This window comes from Pleurodeles waltl, unplaced genomic scaffold (genome assembly GCF_031143425.1).
Source record: "Pleurodeles waltl isolate 20211129_DDA unplaced genomic scaffold, aPleWal1.hap1.20221129 scaffold_59, whole genome shotgun sequence".
Lineage (NCBI taxonomy): Eukaryota > Metazoa > Chordata > Amphibia > Caudata > Salamandridae > Pleurodeles > Pleurodeles waltl.
In genome coordinates, this window is record NW_027150301.1 from 2,641,554 (window position 1) to 2,667,140 (window position 25,587).

Genomic DNA, 25,587 nt, shown 5'->3' on the forward strand with positions numbered 1-25,587 from the left:
CCTCCAAGCCAGGGCAGTGACATTCGGCCCGGAAGCAGCTGCAGGCTTCTTTCTCCAGTGGCTTCCTAAGGTGACCAACCACATAGCTGGCTACCTTTTCTGCCGGGGCCCGCTCAGAGAACCAAGGGTTGAGGATGTCATCTGGGTAAAACATGTCCAAGCCCTGGTCCTGGGCCTCTGGGTTGGCAGAGTAAGGGATGGATGGACGCCAAGGTCTGGAGGACTCTTCCTCATCATCTGAGTCCACAGGGGACTCATCATCTTGAGTGTCTGGGGAAATAGGGCATGGGAATTCCAGGGCTGGTTCAGTAGGACCCGGGATTGGGGTGGGGGTGGATAGCCAAGAAGGCTTGCTTAAGGCGAGCAGAAGCATCATAGTCAACGCCATCCTTGCGAGGAAGATTGACAGGCACGTGGTCTGGATTTGGGGCAGATTGGAAGGTGCCTAAGATCCCAGAGGGCACAGTGGACTCTTTCATGGAATTAGAGATATGGGTGCAGGCACGCGCAACTTGATCCACCAGGTGCTGTTCCAAGGAGCCCAGGGCCCCAGCAACCTCCTGGTAAATTAAGGCATCTACAGCCTCATAAAATTTATCGTCCCAGGGCAGGAATTCTAATGGGTCCCCTTTCGACTGCTGATCTCTGGAAACCTCCATGTATGCTAAAATTAGCTGCAAGTGGGGAATCAGGCGGAGATGCACTAGTTTACAAATGAACACCAAAATATACAGCGCAAGCACTGCAAAGTGCCAATTGGTCCAAAGTGGACTGTTTGGGTCTCTGATGGGCTCTGATTGGTCATGGACTAATGCTTATATATGATTGGATGTTTTGCCTGTTCCATTCCCAAAGGTTCTTGGGATTTGTAGTTTATCATAAAGTTTGAACATGGCTGCTATTGATTAAAGGGAAGGAAGAAAAGCATAATCCTCCCCTCCGGTCACAACATAGAATTACTTCCGTCCATTAATTTCATAATTTGTTCTTCAAATTGAAACAATTCAGAGGGAAGACCGATTTTATACATAGAACATAGTTTGATGACTGAGAATGTTCCAGTTCAAGTGTGAGCAGTTCTCAGAGAGCATTTGGAGCCGCCTGTTTTAAACGAAAACACCACAGTATATAGACACAAGGGCTTTTTCCTGAGTACTGGTTATACCCAGTTCTAGCGCTGCAGCTTGTATAAATAGACACTTTCTATCAGAAACAAGAGACCTAAGGATCCTATCCTGTGCTTTATCCAAAGTCCTTGTTTATTTACATTTAATCCCATAGAAGTGTGTTAGAAGTAATTTTGGCGTGGTATACATTGAGTATAGACACTAGTTGTTTCTCAAGCGATGCAGGAGTTATGACAGGCCTGACATCTGATCTCAGGAACTCTAGACTATAATACATGATGCATTCAGAATATATCAGATTGTACTGTCATCTGCCCTCATTCAGAATTCCAAAGTTCTGCTGTCTTGTGGGACCATTTGGGATATCACAAGCTGCGCTGTGTCATGTGACCCTATTCAGAACATACTCCCAGGTGTGTAACTGAACTTAAATTTCACAACTTATATTGTACCTAAACTTCTGCCAGAATCTAAAATCTGTTGTGGAAACTGATGTCCTTCTGCCTGTTCTTCTGTTTTGCAGGATGTTAGAAGCGCACTGGACAGGTAAGGTTGGTTTATTGTCCTCCTCTCAGTGTGTAAGGAGCAGATCTGGCTGCAGTATGGAAATGTCAGTAGTGAGGTCACACAAATCCACTCTGCTGTGAGAGCAGTACTCCCTCATACAATTATGATATGTAGATCACCTCGTAGCTACTCTCCTGTCTTCCAAACAGTGTTGAGGCCCCTCTGCTTATCCTTAAAACATCCACAGTCTTTAAAAGCCTCTTTCGGTTTTCAGAAACATTACTTGAGTTCTCAAAAAACAACGTGAGGACTCCTGGAACTCGGAGACTTATGAACCCCCCCCCTCATGTCCACAAATATCACTTTTATCCACAGAAACTACCTCACGTTTTCCACAATCATAGCATACTCAAAACCTCCTTCAATACCTTCTGACCCCACTGCCAATCCTCAAATGTCCCTCTAGTGCTTTGACACATCATTGGAATTGTCTAAAAACCACATCATCTTGCAAACCTGTCTCATCTTTTATTAAGGAGCCTGTGTATGGCGCTAAAGGGCTACAACCATAGTTTTATGCCCCAGTTTAAGGTATTGCTTGTGCCTTAAACTCTCATCTTTTATTAAGGAGCCTGTGTAGGGCGCTAAAGGGCTACAACCATAGTTTTATGCCCCAGTTTAAGGTATTGCTTGTGCCTTTCTGACTGTGAGTGGCCATATTACTAAGAATTAAGGGCCAGATGTAGGAAAATCCGAAATTGCGACTTGCAATTTGCGAGTCCCTGCGACTCGCAAATTGCAAGTCGCAATTTGGGATGCAGAAAGGTGTCTCAGACACCCCTTCCTATTTGCAACTCGGAAATGCATTTTGGGAGTCGGTTCCGACTCGCAAAATGCATTTCTACATACCAGATGGGGTTTAGCGACTCGCAAACGGCGTTTTTCGCCGTTTGCGAGTCGCTAAACCTTTCCTACATCTGGCCCTAAGTTACTACTAAAACTGAAAGTGGGCGCAATTTTCAAAGCTTTACTTGGATATAATCAGCTATTTGAAAGAAAATCATTCTGAGATAGTATAGCCTTATAGCCCGCTGCAGAGGGCTGTACTAGGTGTTAAAGGCCCTGAACCCAAGTTGTTGGACAAAGCCACAGGTGAGGGTCTAGAACAAAGGAGAGGGACTTTAACAACAGGTATAGCCTGAGGCAGAAGGGCTGTTAATCCCTTAAAACATTATGCACTTAGTGGTGAAAATGGAGAAACATGAAGACAAGCATTGGGATGTTGGAGCTTCGGCTTATTCCAGCCGTTATAAGTCCGGAGCTATTCTATTGTCTTCAAGGGAGCTCCCAATATCCCAATCTTCTAAAGATAGGTAGAGTAGAGAGACGGGTACTTCAGTTGTTCAAACTGAGACAAAGTTATGCAGTTGCTGAGTTACAATATTACAATTCATTTGTGATTCAGGCATAGTATTCCGCATTCAGAGGTTTATGCAGAACAGTACATTCCACACAGATGCTTCATGTTCAAAAGACTCTGCAGAAACACTTTTCACCCACTTGTCATTAACACAAGAGCTTTCCCAAGGGAAAGGCTTCAGAGCAGCTATTAAAATGTAAAGCATACTTCCACTTTTATAGTGATTTCCTTGCCTAACACATGGGCAATGCACTGCACGTCAGTCCTCAGTGAGAGCATCAAAAAAGAAAAGTTCTTAAAAATGAGAAATGTGTGAAGTGGAGAGCTTGTTAATGTGCATTCAGTGTCAAAAAGATGTACATGAAGGAATGGCACGTGAAGATACTGCTCTGCTCAAGTGAAAACCGCAGTTCAATTAAGATGTCCTACGTGTACTGGAACACTGTGCACTGAAAGGGGCTCGTACCTGTCTTGAGTCACAATGTCATGTAATTGTCCAAAATACAGGTATAAATAAGTCCAATGGCCATTCTAAAAAAACGACAACCCTATAGTTTCTGCACTCTTCCTCTGATTATCAAATTTAGTTCTTTTAATGTGGATATTAATTCCTCTGAATACTTTTTAGATTTTTGCCTACTTTTATTTTTACTCATTCTTTTGTGATATCGCTTCAGTCCTCAAAGGGCTCCCCCTGGCCTCATAAACCCAACTCTGTTCCTCAGATCTGCTTTTGGTGGTAAGAAATCTTTCTTCATCCCTCACGACTTCCCTTCAGTCCACAGCATCCTCAGGGGTCAGCATCCTGTCAATCTTCAAACCTCTGAAAGTGTCCAGAACCCTCACGTCTGGCATCAGAAAAGAGAGAGGGGGGGATGGAAACTCTAATATTCTGAAAGAAAGAAGGTGAAAAGAAAAAGCAATGTAGAAGAAGAGACAAGGCAGTTGAACGGGAAGAGAACAAGAAGGAGGGAGAAATGCAGAGAGAGGTGCAGAAGAGACGAGTGAAAGAGACACGGGCAGGAACCATTTCACTTTTAAGATGCACTGGAGTGAATATCCTGTGCGTGTGGTTTGCAGTAATCTGAAAGCACTCCGGGTCCTAATGGAGGGGCTAATCCTCTGACACTTGAGAGAGAGGCACCTGGGAGCAGTTCACAACACCAACAAATAGAAGAAAAGTCAAGGCTTCTTTTTAGGGAGGTGTTAGAAGTAGCCGTTTAGAAGTAGTCAAACCAAAGGTCATAGCCTCGAAGTGAGATGCCCACAAACCGAATTTGCAACAGGGTCAAAAGTGGAGGACCTTAGAGACTCCAAGTTGCAGGACTTCAGAGTCCCCAAGGTGCTGGACCTCAGACATTCCAAGGTGCAAGACCTCAGCGTCAGCAAGGTGCAGGACCTCAGCATCCCCAAGGTGAAGGACCTCAGGATGCAGGACATTAGAGTCTCCATGGTGCAGGAACTAAGAGAGGCATGGTCCTGTAGTTCAAAGCCTCCAGAGACTCTAAAATGCCGGACTCCTATCTGCAGTCTGCTGGGGAGGCCTCATCCACACCAGGACATCAGTGGGCCCGAGGGGTGATGGCGGGGACCGGGTGAAAGGTGGGGCCGACACCATAGCCTGCGGATAGATCACCACCCTCCTTCTGCAGAAGAAGGACAGAACCACCCCCCAGATCTGGGTAGAGGTGAGGAGAGTGCAGCGGCCTAGAGCCAGAGGATTGCAGGGGAGCGGGGACCACTGCAGGTCACTTCTTTGGCCATGATGGGGGGGCTGCCTACTTTAGGGGCCCAGGAGATTGCCCCCGAGACATCACCTCACTGGGGTGGCTCACACAGGACCTTCTCTGGGGTGCGGGCCCCTACTTGGAACCAGCAGGCCTGGTGGGCTATACCAGTGAGCGACCCACCTTATGGGCCCCCTTCTACTCTGCACCCATTAGAACAAGAGGAGTGGGATTTATGAGATGGCACGAGAGCCTGTGAGACACCCACCAACATAGAGCATGGATTCCGTTGTGACCCCTGCCAACGGGATTCATAGCGACAGTGTCTGGATACGGCTTATCACCTAGATCATTATGACAGCAGCCCGTGCTAACAAGGAACGCACCCTGAAGGAGATATTCTCCAAACCCATATAGATGATGGGGGCCGTCCCCTCTTGAGTGTGATCGCACACCAGAGGGCAATGGATGAGAGGAACAGGTAACGCACTCGTTCTTGGTGGCCTTTTTCTAATCTCTTAAGGAGGACCTGCAGGTGGTGAAACAAGATCTCTCCCAGGATCTAAGAGAGGTCCGATGCGCGGTATCACAGCTGGGTGACTGTCTCCTCCATTTTGGCTTATCTTCTGGTTGGATGGAACCGTGCACCAGCATCCCTCACTGGAGGCAGCTTGCAAGGCCCTGTGATTGGAGTACCCCCATGAGCCGACTCGGTTGACAACAAAGGAGGACCCCGAGATGGCGTAGCCAGAAGACATCGCCCGGCGTGCTCCACCTCGATCCAGAGACTGAGAGGAGGGCGGTGGTGGAGTCCCTATAGGGGAATGCGGAGGGGTGAAGATCTTTGGACCACAACACACTTCTGGCTATTTGAGGGCCAGATACAGAGAGGAAATGGGTGGAGGATGGAGGGCCCAATGGAAGGAGACGGTGGACTCAGGTGGGATTAGACCTTCATTTATAGGATTGCCCACAGAGACTATTCTGGGTTAGTCCAGAGCTGTTGATCTATGTTTGTGTTGTTCTTTCAGGGTTGTGGATTTTTTGTTCTGAGAGGGGAGGGAGCACATTCACAGAAGCAGAGGGGCACGATCATAGGAGGACAGGCGGTGGGACTTCCTATCACTCTCCCGGGGCTACACTACTATATTGGAAGGATTTACTGCTCTTCGCGATAAGTTAACTGTATTGACCCTTAATGTTAGGGGTCTTTACAATCGGGTGAAACGTATGGTGGTCCTCTCACACGTAGAGCATATGAAAGCTGAAATATGACTTGTACAGGAGACATATCTCCTAGCCGGGGACTGCCATAGATTACGATCTAGAGCCTTCCCTCACCCGTATTTCTCTTCAGCAGATAAAAAGACATCCGGGGTAGCCATATTAGTTTCCCGCTCCTTACAGGGTAAGGTGGGAATAAAGGTTCTGGAGGTCAAGAGGAGGTTTCTGGCTTACAGAATTAGCTTACATTGCTAATTACACTATTGTGGTGGGGTCCATTTATGCAGCAAACGGGGGTCAAGAACGATTTATCCAACAAACTGTCGGAGGTGACAGGCATTCCAGACAAATTGCTTTTACTGGGAGGAGATCTGAACCTAGTCTTCCACAATGAGATGGATAGATCGGTGCCACGCACAGGGGGAGTGGGAACGTTATCATCAGAAGGGGTTAGGCGGGTGGGGGAGTTGAGACTCCGAGAAATGTGTCGAGAGTCCTATCTTTAGTCTAGAGATTACACCTTCCACTCACATGCCCATAAAACGTACGCCAGACTACACTATTTTTTAGGAACTACAGGTATACAATCCTTACTGCCAACCATTGATATACAACTCTGCTGCTTGTTGGACCACTCAGCAGTGTCTTTGACCCTGCGGCTTCCTCCTCTCCAAAGACAGGTTCGACCATGGTGACCGAACAAAACTCTTTTTCAGCGCCCGGCATTCACTAAACAAATAGAACAAGCTATTTCCAGATATTTGGCACTCAACGATGTTTCAGGCTGCTCTGTTTTCCTTCTGTGGGAAGCTCTAAAGGTGGTCATTACAGGAGAGCTCATAGCAATTACAGCTACGGATAACAAGATTAGGCAAGAAAAAAGGGAAACGATGACCAAACAGGTGCTAGACCTAGAACAGATCCATAAGTGTACTGGGGTGCCAGAGATCTGGAGGCGATTGGAGGCAGCTTGTAAACAATTGGCAGGCCTAGACCAAAATAGACCAAGACAGAGCGGAATATGCGCTCCTGCGGATGCACCATTCCTTTTATGTGGGAGGCAACCGCATGTGCTGGCTGCTGGCTAACCGCCTCTGCGCCCTGAGTCTTTCCAATCGTCTGAGGGACACATGATTAGAGGTGACAGTCCTATAGCTTCGGCCTTCTGTCAATTCAATGAAACCATGTACGCCACTAACACCGCAGTGGGGGGTGGTTCCGGGACCTATTTCGGGGATGCTCCCACTGCTCGGCTGACACCGGATCAGGTGGCACAGCTGGAGGGCCCATTTAAAACAGAAGAATTGAATTGCGATGATAGCTAAAACAAGCCTCATAAATCCCGGAACCCGGATGGGTTCCGTTCTGTATTTTATAAAACTTTCTGCTTCCAATTGGCACCCATCTTAACATGCCTATTTAATGCCATAACAGGCCCTGATTCCATTCCGCCCGCAATGCTGGAGGCGTCCATTGTGGTTCTTCCTAAGCCCGGGAAGGATCCTTTATCATGCAGGTCCTACCAACCAAATCACTACTTAATACGGACAATAAGCTGCTAACCGGTATCCTAGCTATCCACTTCTACTAGGTCTGATTGATCCAGACCAAAATGGATTTGTGATGCACCCCCAGTGTGGTGTCACACAAAACGCATTCTTGACTTAATAAATAAGACAGGCCTGGCTTGTAGTGTTGAAGTAAGCCTCAGCAAGGCCTACTAGTGCAAGGGGTTCACCCTTCTCTGCACAAAGGGGGTCATTCTGACCCTGGCGGTCCGAGACCGCCAGGGCCATAATGAGTGAAAGCACCGCCAACAGGCTGGCGGTGCTTTCTCACCCATTCCGACCGCGGCGGTAAAGCCGCGGTCGCCCCGCCGGGGCCGGCGGTTTTCTGCCGTTTTTGCCCCAGCTGGGAGAATCCGCCAGGGCAGCGCTGCAAGCAGTGCTGTCCTGGGGATTCTGACCCCCTTACCGCCAGCCTGTTTCTGGTGGTTTTCACCGCCAGGAAGAGGCTGGCGGTAAGGGGTGTCCTGGGGCCCCTGGGGGCCCCTGCACTGCCCATGCCACTGGCTTGGGCAGTCTAGGGGTCCCCTAACAGGGCCTCAGCCGGCTTTTCACTGTCTGCCTAGCAGACAGTGTAAAGCGCGACGGGTGCAACTGCACCCGTCGCACGGCCGCAACACCGCCGGCTCCATTCGGCCTCATTCCCGCTGGGCCGGCGGGCGCTAACTTGGTTAGCGCCTGCCGGCCCAGCAGGAATGTTGGAATGGGGTCCGCCTAAATTCGGCCGCAAGGTTGGAATCACCCCCTAAGTCCTCAGACCATATAGGAAGAAGTTGGCACAGAAACTGAAATAAAAGACAAAGTTTATTAAACCTCATGAGGTGGTACTACAGTTCAAACAGCACCCTTCGGTAATGTTTGAAGTAGCACACTGAACTGAGAGAGCATGGTCCTTTTATACCCACGCAGGGGCTAAAAGGAGGTGGTACAATTATAGAAGCAAGACTTCTATACATATAAGGTCATGTGGAAATGCACAGTCGACTAACAGTTAGGTAGGAAGGGCTAACAGTTTTCAAGGACTAACAGCTGCAGACCTTACTGGGCATGTGCGAAAGTGGGAGATGCTAAATATAACTTGTCACTAGGCAGATTTTCAAGAGTAGTTAACAGAAAGGTAGGACAGAGCACATGGTGAGAACATGGCAGCCATGAATACAAAATGGATTCCGCCAAATGTTCACAATAGTTGCTAAATACAAGATGTCTTCTGCTAATGCTTAATCTAATCGCTGCTAAACTACAACAGACGACCCTTTCAGCATTAGCTGAAGACATTCGTCTTTCTGGGATAATCTAACTATTCATCTTGTATATTTATGCTCATCATTTCAGCTATTTCCTTATCTAACATGTGTTGTGCTTTCATTTCTGTAATATTTCTTTTGGTAGGCATACAAGCAGTAATACACATGGAGCAGAACATTGGACCACACTGAATACAGATACAGCATGTGAAAAATATTGAAATCATTACACACAGGATAGTCAGTAGTTTCCAGCCCCAGGCGGAAACAAGAGCCCAAAACCATCCAGAAAAAGTCCAAGAACCAGTCTCTGTGTGGATTTCTGCAACAATTTTATGCAATTTAGATATTGCATCATATACTGAAGGTGAGTGATCTGTAATAAAAACACAGCAACTACTACCGATGATGCGACATGGACCACCTCGATCAGCTAATATCACATCTAGTACCATACGATTTTGGAGCGCTACAATCCTTGCAATTTGGAGCTCCTCGGTAATATTCCCAAGTGCCAGAGCTGCCTGATTGGTAACAGCTTCCACAACCCTAGTCAATCGGCTCACTTTCCTACTGTTTAACGCAGCACCCACAAAGGAGAACAACCCTAAATTAAAATCAACATATTGTTGCAGGCTAGTGTCCGTTTGGTCTACCTCATTTGTACTTATTGTCCTTTTATATCTATTTTTAATGATGTAATTGAACAGTTTAAAATCTCGGTGATATGATGCAGGGGCCAAAAACACAGGGGGTAATAGAAAAGATACATAACACACACCTGACCACCCAACAGGTAGTTGGTAATATCCATAGTTACCACAAACAAAATATGTATTATGTGAAGCTATAAAACTACTATTATTTACACCCTCAATATTTAAAATCAAGGTACAATCGCTTATCCCTACTAGAATTCGCCCAATGCTACGTATACATAAATCTGCTTTAGTTTTTGTAACAGAAATCACAAATTGTTCTTTCTTGTCAGAGGGGGTCATTCTGACCTCGGCGGTAAAAGGCGCTTACCGCCGGTCAGAAGACCGCCATAACACCGCCGCGGCCGCGGAAAGCCGCCACGGTCATTCTGACCCACAACGGCCAAACCTCCAAAAATCCGACCTCCACTGCAGTCCGCCACATCAGCGGGCAGCGATAAACTGGAGATGACCAAACCTCCACCGTCACGCCAACAGAAATACGCCCGTGCCATTCTGACCCACGAATCCACACGGCGGTCTTTCAAACGCGGTATTCCATTGGTGCTACACACCGCCGCAGTCAAAATACACACCCAGCACCAAAACACAGCCACATTGGACAATTTGAAATACACACACCTGATACACATACACACACCACTCCCACACAATCAATCAACTATAAAACACACACCCACATCACCCACAAACCCCTGCGACCACAATTATTGAGAGAAATAGAGAGAGACACAGCAGACAACCCATAGCAAGACACACTGAGGCACACTACACCATCACACACACCACATAGAAGCACAAAGCACCACACACCAACATAGTCATCATCACATACACCACCCCACACCTCACCCACACCACCCCATGGCACCCCAAAGGCACCCACGCTTTTCGGACCACGAACTCCGGGTCATGGTGGAGGAAATCCTAAGAGTGGAACCCCAGCTCTTCGGCTCGCAGGTGCAGCACACCAGTATAGCTAGGAAGGCGGAGCTATGGCAGCGGATCGTGGACAGGGTCAACGCGGTGGGACAGCATCCCAGGAATAGGGAGGACATCCGCAAAAGATGGAACGACCTACGGGGAAGGTCCGATCGATGGTCTCCAGGCACAACATCGCGGTCCAGAAGACTGGCGGCGGACCCCCACCCACCCCTCCCGATTTTACATCGTGGGAGCAAGACGTCTTGAACATCCTGCATCCTCAGGGCCTCGCTGGAGTAGCCGGAGGAATGGACTCTGGTAAGTCCAATCTCAACTACTATATCCCCCCCACCCCACCAGCATGCCAACCCACACCCCCACCCTCACCCCCAACCCCCCAGCACACATCCTCCCTGACAATGTCTCACCAGCACAACCCACCCATCCCAACACCAACCCCTGCATGCCAACACAAACCATGGACACCCATCACCTAAGCATGACCACTGCACTAACCCCCCCCCCCACCAACTACCCTCACAACACCTCCCTCAAGGGAATGCCTGCACTGGGGGACAAGGGCACCCATAACACGCACGCTATTGCACACACAGAAACAATAACCAAACTCTCTTACCCCATGCAGGACCCGAACGACAACACACCAGCCAGGAGGGTCCAGAAGTGTCCATCCCACCACCGGAACAGGCCCACACTGAGGATAGCAGCTCTGTCGACAGTGAACCTGATGACCAGCCCGGACCATCGGGGACCTCTGGGCAGTCGGTTCCCCTCAGGCAGCCACAGGCCACACCAGACCCGACCCCCTCTGTCAACACCAGCACAGCTCCCACCCAGCGGGCCCATGCCTCTGTCTCTAGGACACGTCAATCAGCGGTGTGTCTGCCACTACAGGGCACCCAGGCTAACCCAACACCCCAACAACAACAGGGACCTGGGGGCAGTGGTAGCGGGCACACCGTCCAGGGGACAGAGGCCGGGGGAAACCGGGCAGCTCGGAGGGCTGCTGTGCGACAGGGGGGGGAGGAGAGGCCCAGGGAACCCACTCTCCAAGAAGCCCTCACCACCCTCATGGGGGCCTACCACCACTCCCAAGAAACGATGGCGACGGTACTGGCCAGGTTCACTGAGATCCAGGCACAGCAGGAGGAACGCTACATGGGGTTCAGGGAGGAGCTGAGAATCATCGGGACCGCAATGGGGACCATCGCCCTGGCCCTCAACAGGATAGAGGACGCGTTGCGGGACCATGTTGCACCACACAGGGCCCCTGTCACTAGCCCGGACCAGGAACAGCCTACCACCTCCGCCGGCGCTAGTGGACAGGAGGCCCCAACACCACGACAGCCCCCCAGAACCCCACCTCCTGCTGAAGAACAACCACCCCGTAAGAGGAGCCTGAGACCAAAAAAAAAGACAGAGTAGGATGTCAAGACCCCCGCCAGCAGGACATACCCCCTCAAGTCTTCAAACTGTCCCACATTGCCACCCTGTCCAACCATGAACTGCCTATGCTCCATCCTTCCACAGGCAAAAGGACAATGCACCTGTGAGACTGAGAACTGGACTCTGCCATGGATATTCCTCCACCCCCACCCATCACCCTTAGAATCACATGTACCGATATCTAGCACTGTAAATAAATCACATATTGCACAAAAATCTGTTTGGAGTCATGCTGTATTATTAACAAATGTATTACATATTACTGTGCAATATCTGTTCTGTCAATTACTGATGACAACATACCAATGTCAATACGCTGTAGTTCATGGGCAAACCAAGCAGAAGTCAGGTACTGAGTCAGACAGCACTGAGAAGGGAAGGGAAAGGCAAAAATTAATGAAAAAGATCTGGGGGGAACTACAGAAAGTACAGATGCAGGAGGCTATAAGCAATTGTGAAATGGCGTGGGTGATTCTTACCTGTGTGTTACTGGAAATACTGTTGTATCACTCTGTCCCTATTGTCTGTGTCATCCTCTGAGTCTTCCTCCTCTTCACTCTCCACAGGCTCCACGGCTTCTACAACACCACCATCTGGACCATCCTCCTGCAGGAAAGGCACATGGCGTCGCAAAGCCAGGTTGTGAAGCATACAGCACGCCACGATAATATGGCACACCTTCTTTGGTGAGTACATTAGGGATCCACCAGTCATATGCAGGCACCTAAATCTGGCCTTCAGGAGCCCAAAGGTTCGCTCAATCACCCTCCTAGTACGCCCATGGGCCTCATTGTACCGTTCCTCTGCCCTGGTCCTGGGATTCCTCACTGGGGTCAATAGCCACGGCAGGTTGGGGTAACCAGAGTCACCTATTAGCCACACACGCTGTCTCTGTAGCTGTTCCATCACATAGGGAATGCTGCTATTTCGCATAACATACGCGTCATGCACTGACCCTGGGAACTTGGCATTTACATGGGAGATGTACTGGTCAGCCAAACAGACCACCTGCACATTCATAGAATGGTAATTCTTCCTGTTCCTGTACACCTGTTCATCGTCATTTGGGGGGACTAAAGCCACATGGGTTCCATCAATTGCACCAATGATGTTTGGGATGTGTCCAAGGGCATAGAAATCAGCTTTCACTGTAGGCAAATCACCCTCCTCTGGGAAAATGATGTAGCTCCGCATGAGTTTCATCAGGGCAGACAACACTCTGGACAAGATCTTTGAAAACATAGGCTGAGACATCCCAGATGACATGGCCACTGTTGTCTGGAATGAGCCAGTTGCAAAAAAATGGACTGACAGAACCTGCACTAGAGGGGGAATTCCTGTGGGTTGGCGGATGGGGGACATCAGGGCTGGCTCCAGCTGGCCACACAGTTCATGGATGGTGGCTCGGTCAAGTCGGTATCGTAGTATTATATTGCGTTCTTCCATTGTCGACAGGTCCACCAGCGGCCGGTACACGCGAGGATTCCTCCTTCTCATCGCAAGTCCCAGCGGACGGTGCCTAGGAAGGAGAATATGGAGTACAGAGTCAATCCACTCACAGGTACGTACAACACAGCTTGCACAGTACAGGTAAATGTATGGGTTGCTATGTTTGTATGTGTGCCATAGCAAGGCCTAGGCCTGTGTGACGCAGTAGAAATTAAGCCATGTGGGCCTTTGAAATGGCGGCTGCCTGACCTGTGAAGTGGGACAATGGGATGTGAGGTCACTGCGCTGGCGGGACACACCGTGGCGGTAGGCGGTCGAAGACCGCTGTGCGAAGACGCATTGGTTAACATTGAAGACTATGGGTTTCAGGAGCCAATGACGATGTGCGCCGGCGGTCGCGGTACGCACCGCCGCGGTACGCACCGCCGCGGGCGTGACCGCCATTTCCTATCTGCTTAATCACTCGAGACCTGATCATCCACAGGAGAGGACCTATACTGCAAGTGCTGCTGTGAACTCGGTCTGGAAGTGACAATGGCTGCTGCTACTGGTGAAAGGGCCCCCGCCTTCAGTTCAGAAGAGTTGGAGAAGCTCGTGGACGGGGTCCTCCCCCAGTATGCGCTACTCTACGGTCCTCCAGACCAACAGGTGAGTACACTCAGTGCACATTGAATGGGTTATGCCTGTGTGGTGTGGGGGGGATGCAAGTTGGTGGGGTGGGGAGGAAATGAGGAGTGCAACGCACGACAGATGAGAGAATGGGACCCATGGCAAGGTTGGGGAGAGGGGGGCATGTACTCCAAACAGACAGATATGTGACTTTTTCTCTTTCCCACCCTGTACATGTCAAACAGGTGAGCGCCCATCAGAAAATCGATATTTGGCGTGCCATCGCCAAGGAGGTCCGGAACTTGGGGGTCCACAACAGACGTGGCACCCACTGCCGCAAGAGGTGGGAGGACATCCGCCGCGGAACGAGGAAGACCGCAGAAACACTGCTGGGGATGGCCTCCCGACCTAGGAGGGGTGCCAGTCGCACCATGACCCCCCTGATGTTCCGGATCCTGGCGGTAGCCTACCCTGCTTTGGATGGGCGCTTGAGGACAGCACAGCAGACACAAGGGGGTGAGCATCTGCACATTCTCCTATCTGTATGCGCAGTGGAGGCGTCTGGGTGGGGGAGGAGGGCTGTGGGTGACATTAGGCCAGGGCGCTTTCTGTAGTGTAGTCCTCTCCCTTAGGCATGGCCCTGTGCCCCCGCCCCCCACCTCTGTAGGGTGCCAAGCGCAGCTACCCATGGTCCAGCATCACCCATTTGCGCGTCTGTTGGCCCTAGACCTGTTGGCCTAGTCAGAAGTACTGAGTAGTGTACCCCTAGGTCGCGACTTAGTGCATGAGGCACCTGTGTCTGTCCTCTCCGCAAAGGGCATTGATAAGGCATGCACTCAACTTTGTTTTATTTCTCCCCCCACCCTAAATCTTTGTTTTCTTGTGCTTTAGCATCATCAGGCGGAGGAGATTTGGCGTCGGAGCAAGAGGGAGCTGCAGGTCACCAGACCCCGGTGGGCACTGACACAGACACCGAGGGCACCAGTGATCCGGAGGGCGAGGGGAGCACCACAACGGGGGCCGGTGGAGACACCAGCGACACGGACACGTCCTCGTTTGGGAGCTCCCTAGCGGTGGCGGCACCATCTGTGCCCCCCGCAACAACAGGTACAGCCGCCACCCAGCGCACCAGCACCGCCCTCCCAGCAGCCCCTCAGTCTTCGCTCCGTGGCCGCTCGGTCAGGAAGGCGCGCGTCTCCTTCGCCCCAGGCACCTCAGCCCCTGCCTCTGTTACCCCTGCTGCCCTCAGTGCGGAGCTCATTGACCTGGTGAGGACGGTCATTGTTGGGCAGACTACCCTTCTGAATGCTATCCAGGGGGTGGAAAGGGAGGTGCATCGGAGCAATGCCTACCTGGAGGGCATTCATTCGGGTCAGGCTGCCCATCAACGAGCGTTCACTGCTCTGGCCTCAGCACTGACGGCAGCCATTGTTCCTGTCTCCAGTCTCCCTCTTCTATCTGCCTCCAGCCTGTCTCTGTCTCCTTTACCTCAGCCTATCCCATCCACACCATCAGACCAGCCTGCACACACCTCAACACCCAAGGCCAGCTCATCCAAACATAAGCACCACAGAAAACACAAGCATTCACCCAAGCAACACACAGATGCAGACATATCAACAGTCACTACCACCTCTGTGTCCCCGTCCTCCTCGTCTCCCTCCTCCCTCCCTGTGACGTCTACACTCACACCTGCATGCACACCAACATCAGCCAGTTCTTCCACCACCAGCACACCCTCCACTACAGTCCGCACACCTGCAGTCACCACCCCCACTGGCATTTACACGTCCCCTGTGTCCTCACCCATTGTGTCTGTCACCCCCTCTTCCAAGACACATAAACGCAGGCAGACACCCAAACAACAGCCAACCACCTCACGACAGCCTACGTCCCAGTCACCTGCACCCAAGGACAGCACACCTGACTCTCCTACAACCACATCCTCTTCCTCCACTTCTCTCACCACTACTCCTACCCCTTACCTTGGTCCCAAGAAATATTACCTCTCCAATCTTGACCTCTTTCCCTCCCCTGACCCACCCCCTCCAACTGGGAAAAGTCCCAAGGTCAGCTCAGCCACCACCAGCCCAGCTTCTAAAGTGCAAGTGGTGCATGGCATGTGGAGTCCACCCTTTGGCGGCAGTGACACTTCGGTGAGCAGCAAGGTGACAGCCAGCCCCCCCCCAGGCAAGAGGACCCGGAAAGTTAAGGGCCGCCGTGAGCGGACAGAGACGGCTGCCCCCAAGGAGGTAACTCCGGCCACTTCACCTGCCACAACAGCCAGGGGAGGCAAGGGCCCGAGAGCCCCATCTAAGGAGCGGAAGGACAGCAGGGCGGAGAGGACAGCCACCAGGAGCGCGGAGCAGGAGGGCCCCACAAGCCCCATCCCGGCTGCAAGGGACGACACCAAAGGGCCCAGGACTCCGTCCCCGAAGGGGCCTGACCCTGCACGTTCGGAGGGCGAGTGAGCAGGGTGTCCAGGCCAGGTCTGACTCCCTTGACATGCTGCAAGAGCACCGCTGAAGAGGGCCCCGCCGTGAAGACAGGTACCGCTGAACAGGGCCCGCCGTGCAGAAGAGCACCGCTGAAGAGGGCCCCGCCGTGAAGACAGGTACCGCTGAACAGGGCACCGCCGTCTCAAGCACCGCTCTGCTGGGCCCTTCATTTCAAGCACCGCTGAACAGGGCACCGCTGTCTCAAGCACCGCTCCGCTGGGCCCTTCATCTCAAGCACCGCTCCGCTGGGCCCTTCATCTCAAGCACCGCTCCGCTGGGCCCTTCATCTCAAGCACCGCTCCGCTGGGCCCTTCATCCCAAGCACCGCTCCGCTGGGCCCTTCCTGTCAAGCACCGCTCCGCTGGGCCCTTCATCCCAAGCACCGCTCCGCTGGGCCCTTCCTGTCAAGCACCGCTCCGCTGGGCCCTTCATCTCAAGCACCGCTGAACAGGGCACCGCCGTCTCAAGCACCGCTCCGCTGGGCCCTTCCTGTCAAGCACCGCTCCGCTGGGCCCTTCATCTCAAGCACCGCTCCGCTGGGCCCTTCATCTCAAGCACCGCTCCGCTGGGCCCTTCATCCCAAGCACCGCTCCGCTGGGCCCTTCCTGTCAAGCACCGCTGGGCCCTTCATCTCAAGCACCGCTCCGCTGGGCCCTTCCTGTCAAGCACCGCTCTGTTGGGCCCTTCCTGTCAAGCACCGCTCCGCTGGGCCCTTCATCTCAAGCACCGCTGAACAGGGCACCGCCGTCTCAAGCACCGCTCCGCTGGGCCCTTCATCCCAAGCACCGCTCCGCTGGGCCCTTCCTGTCAAGCACCGCTCCGCTGGGCCCTTCATCTCAAGCACCGCTCCGCTGGGCCCTTCCTGTCAAGCACCGCTCCGCTGGGCCCTTCCTGTCAAGCACCGCTCCGCTGGGCCCTTCATCTCAAGCACCGCTGAACAGGGCACCGCCGTCTCAAGCACCGCTCCGCTGGGCCCTTCATCTCAAGCACCGCTCCGCTGGGCCCTTCCTGTCAAGCACCGCTCCGCTGGGCCCTTCATCTCAAGCACCGCTCCGCTGGGCCCTTCCTGTCAAGCACCGCTCCGCTGGGCCCTTCATCTCAAGCACCGCTGAACAGGGCACCGCCGTCTCAAGCACCGCTCCGCTGGGCCCTTCCTGTCAAGCACCGCTCCGCTGGGCCCTTCATCTCAAGCACCGCTCCGCTGGGCCCTTCATCTCAAGCACCGCTCCGCTGGGCCCTTCATCCCAAGCACCGCTCCGCTGGGCCCTTCATCCCAAGCACCGCTCCGCTGGGCCCTTCCTGTCAAGCACCGCTCCGCTGGGCCCTTCATCTCAAGCACCGCTCCGCTGGGCCCTTCCTGTCAAGCACCGCTCCGCTGGGCCCTTCATCTCAAGCACCGCTGAACAGGGCACCGCCGTCTCAAGCACCGCTCCGCTGGGCCCTTCCTGTCAAGCACCGCTCCGCTGGGCCCTTCATCTCAAGCACCGCTCCGCTGGGCCCTTCATCTCAAGCACCGCTCCGCTGGGCCCTTCATCCCAAGCACCGCTCCGCTGGGCCCTTCATCTCAAGCACCGCTCCGCTGGGCCCTTCATCTCAAGCACCGCTCCGCTGGGCCCTTCATCTCAAGCACCGCTGAACAGGGCATTGCCGTCTCAAGCACCGCTCTGCTGGGCCCTTCCTGTCAAGCACCGCTCCGCTGGGCCCTTCCTGTCAAGCACCGCTCCGCTGGGCCCTTCATCTCAAGCACCGCTCCGCTGGGCCCTTCATCCCAAGCACCGCTCCGCTGGGCCCTTCATCTCAAGCACCGCTCCGCTGGGCCCTTCATCTCAAGCACCGCTCCGCTGGGAACCGCCGTCTCAGGCACTGTTTATGGTTCACTGTGCCCACCATGCCTCCTCCTTGACCAGTGGAGACTGTCATCCACCGGATGGACTGTGGCTTTGCACTCCCCAGGATGGTCCAGTGGGCAGCCCACCCACTGTAGAGACATTGAGAGACTGTGGCTTTGCACTCCCCAGGATGGTCCAGTGGGCAGCCCACCCACTGTAGAGACATTGAGAGACTGTGGCTTTGCACTCCCCAGGATGGTCCAGTGGGCAGCCCACCCACTGTAGAGACATTGAGAGACTGTGGCTTTGCACTCCCCAGGATGGTACAGTGGGCATGGTGGCTCCTCGTGGATCTGGCGTCGTGGACTCATGTGGCTGTGGTGGCCCCCTCTTCCCTTCCCCCTGAGGTGCCTGTAGTTTTGTCATCAGATGCCCCTGCAGTGTTCTCTCCAAAGGACTCAGGTCTTGTGTGTGGGCTTTGCCCTTGTTTCGCAGAATATTGGCCCACGGACATGCTAGATTCGTAGGATGTGCAGGACTTGTTACTCCAGTTATACACTGATGTGTATATATTTTTTGTTTTTGTATATATTTATCACGGTTGGTCAATACTTTCCAGGAGCTTTTTTTGTACATAAATATTCATTCTAAATTTGGTTGTGTCATTGTATTTTTTACGGGTGTTTGTGTGGTGTCACTGTGACTTGTTGCTCTGCATTGGTGTGTACATATTGGGGGGGTGGGGGCGGACGCATATGTGTGTGCCCGTAACCTTTCGTCCTCCCCCCTCCCGTGTGTCGTAGGTGCAGTACTCACCGTTGACGTCTGCGCCGGAGTTCGTACTCGTGGTAGATGAGCAGGTAGACGAGAGCCGGTATGATGTTCAATTCGGGTTCCATGCTGTCCGGATTCCGCGTGGAGTGTCTCGAGGTGAGCGTTTTCCATTGAAAATGTCTGTTTCCGCCGTGTTTTTATCGGCGGGGCTACCGCCCCGGAAAAGGTGGCGGATTGGTGGGTCGTGATAGGGTGGTGGTACATTGTCTGCCGCCTGGCTGTTGGCGGTGACCGCCGCGCTGTTTGTTTGTTCCGCCGTGGCGGTCGGAGTGTTAAAGCGGCGGCCTGTGTTGGCGGTTTCCGCCAGGGTCAGAATTCCATTTTTTGGACCGCCGGCCTGTTGGCGGGTTGGCCGCCGCTTTATCACCGACCGCCAGGGTTAGAATCACCCCCAGAGTCTCTTATATTTGTGAAGACATATGGTATTGAAACATTGTCCGGTTGATACTCTTCCCATTCCCATTTAGTTCCTTTGGCTTGGGGATACCCATCTTTGTCTTGGTAGCATACTTTATTAAGGCGAAAAAGAAGTCCGCCCTCTGTACGTTTTCCAGATGCAAACAAAAGCGTATACCAAGCTTGACAAGAACCACTGTGTGAAAAAGGAAGAGGAAGGAAAGGTGTTCCTCCTTTCTTTTGATGCGCAGGTATCATTCCACATACCCAACAGTTAGTAGTATTTGTAGCATTATGATTATGATGCAACATCTGAATGAAAGTATTATTGAAGTACGATTGACGGTGCTTCTGCTCATGATAGGGAAGCGTAAAGTAATAGTGATCCTCTGGTACTGGAGTAGTGGCAACAAAAAACTCACGAGCAGGAGCCTTCTTTTCAACAAACCAGGTGATTATTGCTATAACCACCAAAACAACAACAAACCCCATAGTACTAATGATCAGTTTCTTATTCATTTTAGCAACAGTGATAATCGACCCTTTCAGAAATTAATTAAAAACAATCTTTGGAGCTCTTATCCCTGGGCAGCCGCTGATTTCTTCACAATGGGCGAAGACGGATGTCACTACTCTAATGCATGGCTGATCCCCCCCCCCTTGCCACATTGGCTCTCCGTTTCACTAACCCAGGGCGGTAGCTCAACCAGTTTAAAAAAAAAAAAAAAAAGATTCTTTCCTCGGTCTCAAATTATATTGCGACACTCCAGAAGTCGTATGGTCTGGGAAGAACTACACAGATTCGTCAGGTGATATAGCACGGCCTTTCTCCGTAGTCAAAATCTCTCCATGATCGGTCAGCACAGCAGGTTCCACCAAGGTAGGTAGCACTCTCTTGCAGTGAGTACTATCGACCCAATTCTTTCGGTTCGTCACTCAAACTGCTGTCCTTGTCGCAAGGAGCACCTGTTCTGGGCCTCGCCACCTTGGTTCCAAGCTGCTTGATCTTTCAAAGGACTTAATCATCACCTGGTCACCAGGTCGGAGTTCATGGCCTTCACCTGTAGATTTGTCAAGAAGTGCTTCTCGAACCTGTTGATGAATAGAAACCAAATTGTCAGTTAACTGTGCCAAATAATCATATATCAGGACACAAGGTACATCATATACAGAATTTGGCTTAGGAACTCCCCAAATGTTCATTGGCCTTCCAAACACCACTTCATATGGACTAAGGCCGATTCGAGAGTGTGGCACTGACCTAATAGACAATAATGCCAACGGTGATGCATCCGGCCAAGTTAAGGATGTGGAAGCCTGTATCTTCGCTAACTTCAGCTTCAAAGTAGCATTATACCTTTCCACCAACCCTGCTGATTGTGGGTGGAAAGCCACATGGAACTTCTGTTTGATCCCTAATCCTTTCAGGACATACTTAATAACTTCCCCAACAAAATGAGGTCCATTATCAATCCATAAAAGTCTGCAAACACCAAACCTAGGGAAAAATTCTTTCAAAAGCACCTTTGCTGTGGTAATGGCAGTATTATCCTTTGTGGGGTACGCCTCTATCCATTTACTGAAGCCACATACCACCACCAAGACATACTTTAAATTGTTGCAGCGTTCAAGCTGAATATAATCCATTTGTAGAACTTCAAAAGGTGCAGTTGGTGTAGCAAACCCTCCCGCAGGAGTACGTGTCCCTTTTCCAGGATTGTATTGTAAACAGATCAAACAAGACTGTACTACTCTCTTAGCTGTACTGGAAATTCCTGGATGCTCCCAAACTTGCGTAAGCAACTTTGTTATTGTTGAAGCTTAAACATGTGCCAGCCCATGTGCCATCTGAACCATAGGTTGTACAAAAGCTATAGGCAATTTTCATTTATCCATCTGCTTATTCCGCCAACAGCCCTCATCATCCAATTCTCCTTCTTCAGACCATTGCTCACGTTCTTTCACAGAAGCAGATTTCTGTATATCTAATACGTCTTGTCTAGCATTATGCCAACGTTCAGCTTGTGACTTCACTACATACATAGAAGTAGTACTTCGCTGCATCGCAGTCTCACGTGCTACGCGGTCCGCAAGGCATTACCTTGCCCTATCTTATCAGTCACTTTCTTATGTGCACTACATTTCACAATAGCCAGTTTCTTTGGATATATCAATGCAGTCAAGAGGTTAAGCAGTAATTCTCCGTGCATTATCTGCATCCCGTGGGATGTGAGAAAGCCTCTCTCCTTCCAAAGCAAACCAAAATCATGAGCCACTCCAAAAGCATAGCGGCTGTCTGTCTAAATGTTCACACATAAGTCAGTACTAAGCTCACATGCTTGTGTCAAAGCTATTAGTTCAGCTGCTTGAGCTGACTTCTGTGGTATACGAGCTGTCTCCACTACTGTGTGTATTGTGGTGATTGCATATGCAGCTGAGGTCGTACCGTCTAGCAACTTAAAACAAGACCCATCAACCCACAATTCCCCGTCTACATCTGGAAGGGGCGAATCTTGTAAATCAATACGACCCTTTGTCTGTTCTTCGGTAAGGAATATACAATCATGTGTTTCTTGTGACTGAGGCTGAGTCACCGGATATGGCAACAAAGTGGCTGGATTTAGTGTTGCACATCTCTTCAGTGTAATGTGAGGAGCCAGCAATGACAATTCATATCCTGTCATGCGAGCGCTAGTTAAATGTTGTGACTTTGTTTGATTTAAAAGAGCATCAACCGCATGGGGTACTAACACCAACAGCTTATGTGACAAAACTATCCCTTCACTCTGATGTATTGACACAACTGTTGTGGCAACTGAACGAAAACACCCAGGCAACGCTCGAGCGACAGGGTCAAGTACTGATGAAAAATATGCACAGGGACGCTGCTTATCGCCATGTGTCTGTACTAAAACTGACAATGCACATCCATCTTTCTCATGTACGTAAAGTGCAAAAGGCTTCATGTAATCTGGAGTACCTAACACTGGTGCTGAACAAAGGGCTTGTCGTAGCTGCCAGAAAGCAGTCTCACATTCATCTGTCCATGGGAGGGGCATTTGAGTATCTTTAGTCAAAAGTGCTAGCAAAGGTTTGACAATGTGTGAAAACCCTAATATCCATTGCCTACAAAAAGAAGTAAGACCAAGGAATGCACGAACATCTTTCTGATTAGAGGGTACTGGTGTGTCTAAAATTGCTTGAATACGATCTGATGTAAGTGCACGGCCCTCCTTAGACAAAAGGTGACCTAAATAGGTTACCTTTGGTCTACAATATTGCAATTTCTTTTGTGACACTTTATGATGGTGTGAAGCAAGAAAAGAAAGTAAGGACAAAGTGCACTTTTCACATTGCTCAGGGTTATCAGCTGCCAACAAAATATCATCGACATATTGTATGCAAGCCACACCTTCAGGCAAAACAAAAGAATCAAGTTGTTGTTTTAACGCTTGACTATAAATACTTGGACTCTCAGTATAGCCTTGAGGAACTCTGCAAAATCTATATGATCGTTTATTCAAAGTAAAACCAAACAAATATCGGCTGTCAGGATGAATAGGGATCGAAAAGAAAGCATTCTTCAAGTCTATCACAGAGAACGTAGTTGCTGTCGGGGGAACCAAAGTAAGAAGTGTAGTGATGTCAGATACCACAGGATATTGTGGTATCACAACCTTATTGACTTCTCGTAAATCAATAATGAATCGGTAAATCCTGGTATCAGTATCCTTTTTCAGAATAGGAAGAATCGGACTGTTACAAACATTATACAGAACTTCCTCAACAACTCCAACTGCAATAAGATCATGCATAATTCGTGTGAGTGCTTCTTCGCCCTCCTGTAAAATTTTGTATTGAGGCAAACGTGGCAATAAAGCTCCCTCCTTGACACTAACATGTACCGGTGGAATAATCATTTGTCCCACATCAGTATCTGAAGTAGCCCACAAAGTACAAGGGAGTGAAGCTAATGCAATATACTCTTTAACAAGACAAACTCTTTCCATCACAGGATGATTATCATTCAAAATAACACGCACCCCTTCAGGAGAGCATCGTATTGTAGCCCTGAAATACTTGAGCATATCAAGACCCACAATATTGTCTGGTGTATTTGGAGAAAGCAAAAATGGACATGGATCAGTAAATTTATCAACATGGAATGCAAGTGGTTGTGACAATGGGCTAGGGGAAGGTGTTCCATCGAAACCTATCGATGTAATGGTTAAGCCAGACAGGGGAGCCCTTGGAATCAATTGTTTAGATAAGGCGCTACGAGTAGCTCCTGTATCAACCAGAAACTGATCAGTAGAACCCAAAACATGTGCTGTAACATAGGGACCCCTCTGATCTACTGGAACTTCAACTGATTCCTTACCCCATCCTAGGCAATCCTATGCATAAGCAGAATCTTGGAAATCAGGCTGCACATGGTTAGACATCTGGTATTGGTTCCGTCTATCAAAAGTGTTGAACCCATCCTGCCCTTGTACATTAGCATCAACCCTAGCATGATCATTTGTGCTTCTTCAAGGCCCTGAATATCCTCAGCGATTTCTCATTTGTCCCCGACCACGTGAACACTGCTGAACACGTAGTGCAGGACAATCGGTAGCCCAATGCCCACATTTCTTACAATACGCACACTGATCAACAGACAAATTCGAACGAGTGTAAGAAGAACCATAAGATCCACCTCCACCTCTATCACTACCTCTAAAAGGTGGACCATAAGCTTGAGCCAACATAACCTTCGTCTTTAATTCTTTAATCTTTTTATCCTCGCTACCTTTTGCTTCTAATTCCTGACGTTCATAATACTGAGCCATAGTCAAAAGAGAAACCGGAGTAGAGGTAGTCCATGAACTTTCACTAGCTTTTAGATGACTAGCTATTCCTGGTAACAGATTTGCAGCATATTTATCGACAAACAAATGTCTGCCCATATCATCTGACAATAACTGGCCACTAAAATCATGAAATGCTTCTTCAAAGCGTGTAAAGAAATCAGACACCGATTCATCTGTCTTTTACTTACAAGACGCTAAAACAGTCCAATCTATCTTTTTAGGGGGAATAATCGTTTTTAACTTAACTAATATGGCTGCGGGAAGATCTAGAATCAACTGATATGGCTTTTTCGCAGGTTCCCTATCCCCGTCCATCTGTTCTAATTCTTTCTTTGATGCCCCAAAAACTACACGATCATCAATTTTATGAACAGTTCTCCACATATCTGGCGGTAATATCAATCCGAAAAATAAATCAATGTCAGCCAAAGTCATAGTACAAGAACTAATTGCTCCCTCAACTTCCTCATAAAAGGCGGCTGGATTTTATCGCCGGTCAGGTAATGCTGTTTTAAGTGCCATTACATCTGCCCTATTCCAAGGAGTATACACCCAATTATAAATAAAATAACCCTTTGCATCAACAGAAGTTTTATCATCACTTGTACCCAATCCTTTAGGAGGAACATACAAAGGCGCGGCCTCCCGCATTGGTTTCGCGTGAACTATCATAGTCTTATCTGTTCCGAAGATGGAAGCTTGCACCCCGTCGGTCTGAGATGTCTGTGAAACTACGTCCACAGCCCTTTTCTCCTCTTGCAAACGGACTGCCACAATACATAATTTCACCAAACGCCTGATTGCATCAGCCACCTGGGAGGAAACAAAAAGACCATCACGCATTTGCTTATGATCAGCTGCTACATCATCGGGCTCTAACTCATCAGAATATTTCCGATATAGTTCAATAACTTCTGTGCCAAATGCCTCAGTAAAATATAGCTGCTCCTTTTCCGTCCACCCTTTCATGTTGTCTAAAAGTTCAGAAGCAGAGACAACGCTACGAATTGTTTTACGAGCAATAAATAGATCTAAGCTCAGACGCACGGTCAGCAGGCAACATAGAGCGACTGTCTCGCATCTTCTGTTGCTCCGAACTGGAGACCTTAGCTAACTCATGAGGGACAGAAGGAACGACATACGGAGGTGGAGGGCGATCTAGTAACAAAAAATCATTGTGTGGTTTATTAAG

At 50.1% G+C, this 25,587-nt stretch overlaps 1 protein-coding gene across 1 annotated transcript in view; it reads left to right on the forward strand.

The window, feature by feature from the left end:
• LOC138278805 (E3 ubiquitin-protein ligase TRIM39-like) overlaps positions 1-25,587 on the forward strand; it is a 203,822-nt gene that overhangs the window by 117,509 nt on the left and 60,726 nt on the right. The window contains exon 4 of the mRNA XM_069219318.1: positions 1,651-1,673. Coding sequence (XP_069075419.1) covers positions 1,651-1,673 — 23 coding nt within the window. The remainder of the gene's footprint in view (positions 1-1,650; positions 1,674-25,587) is intronic.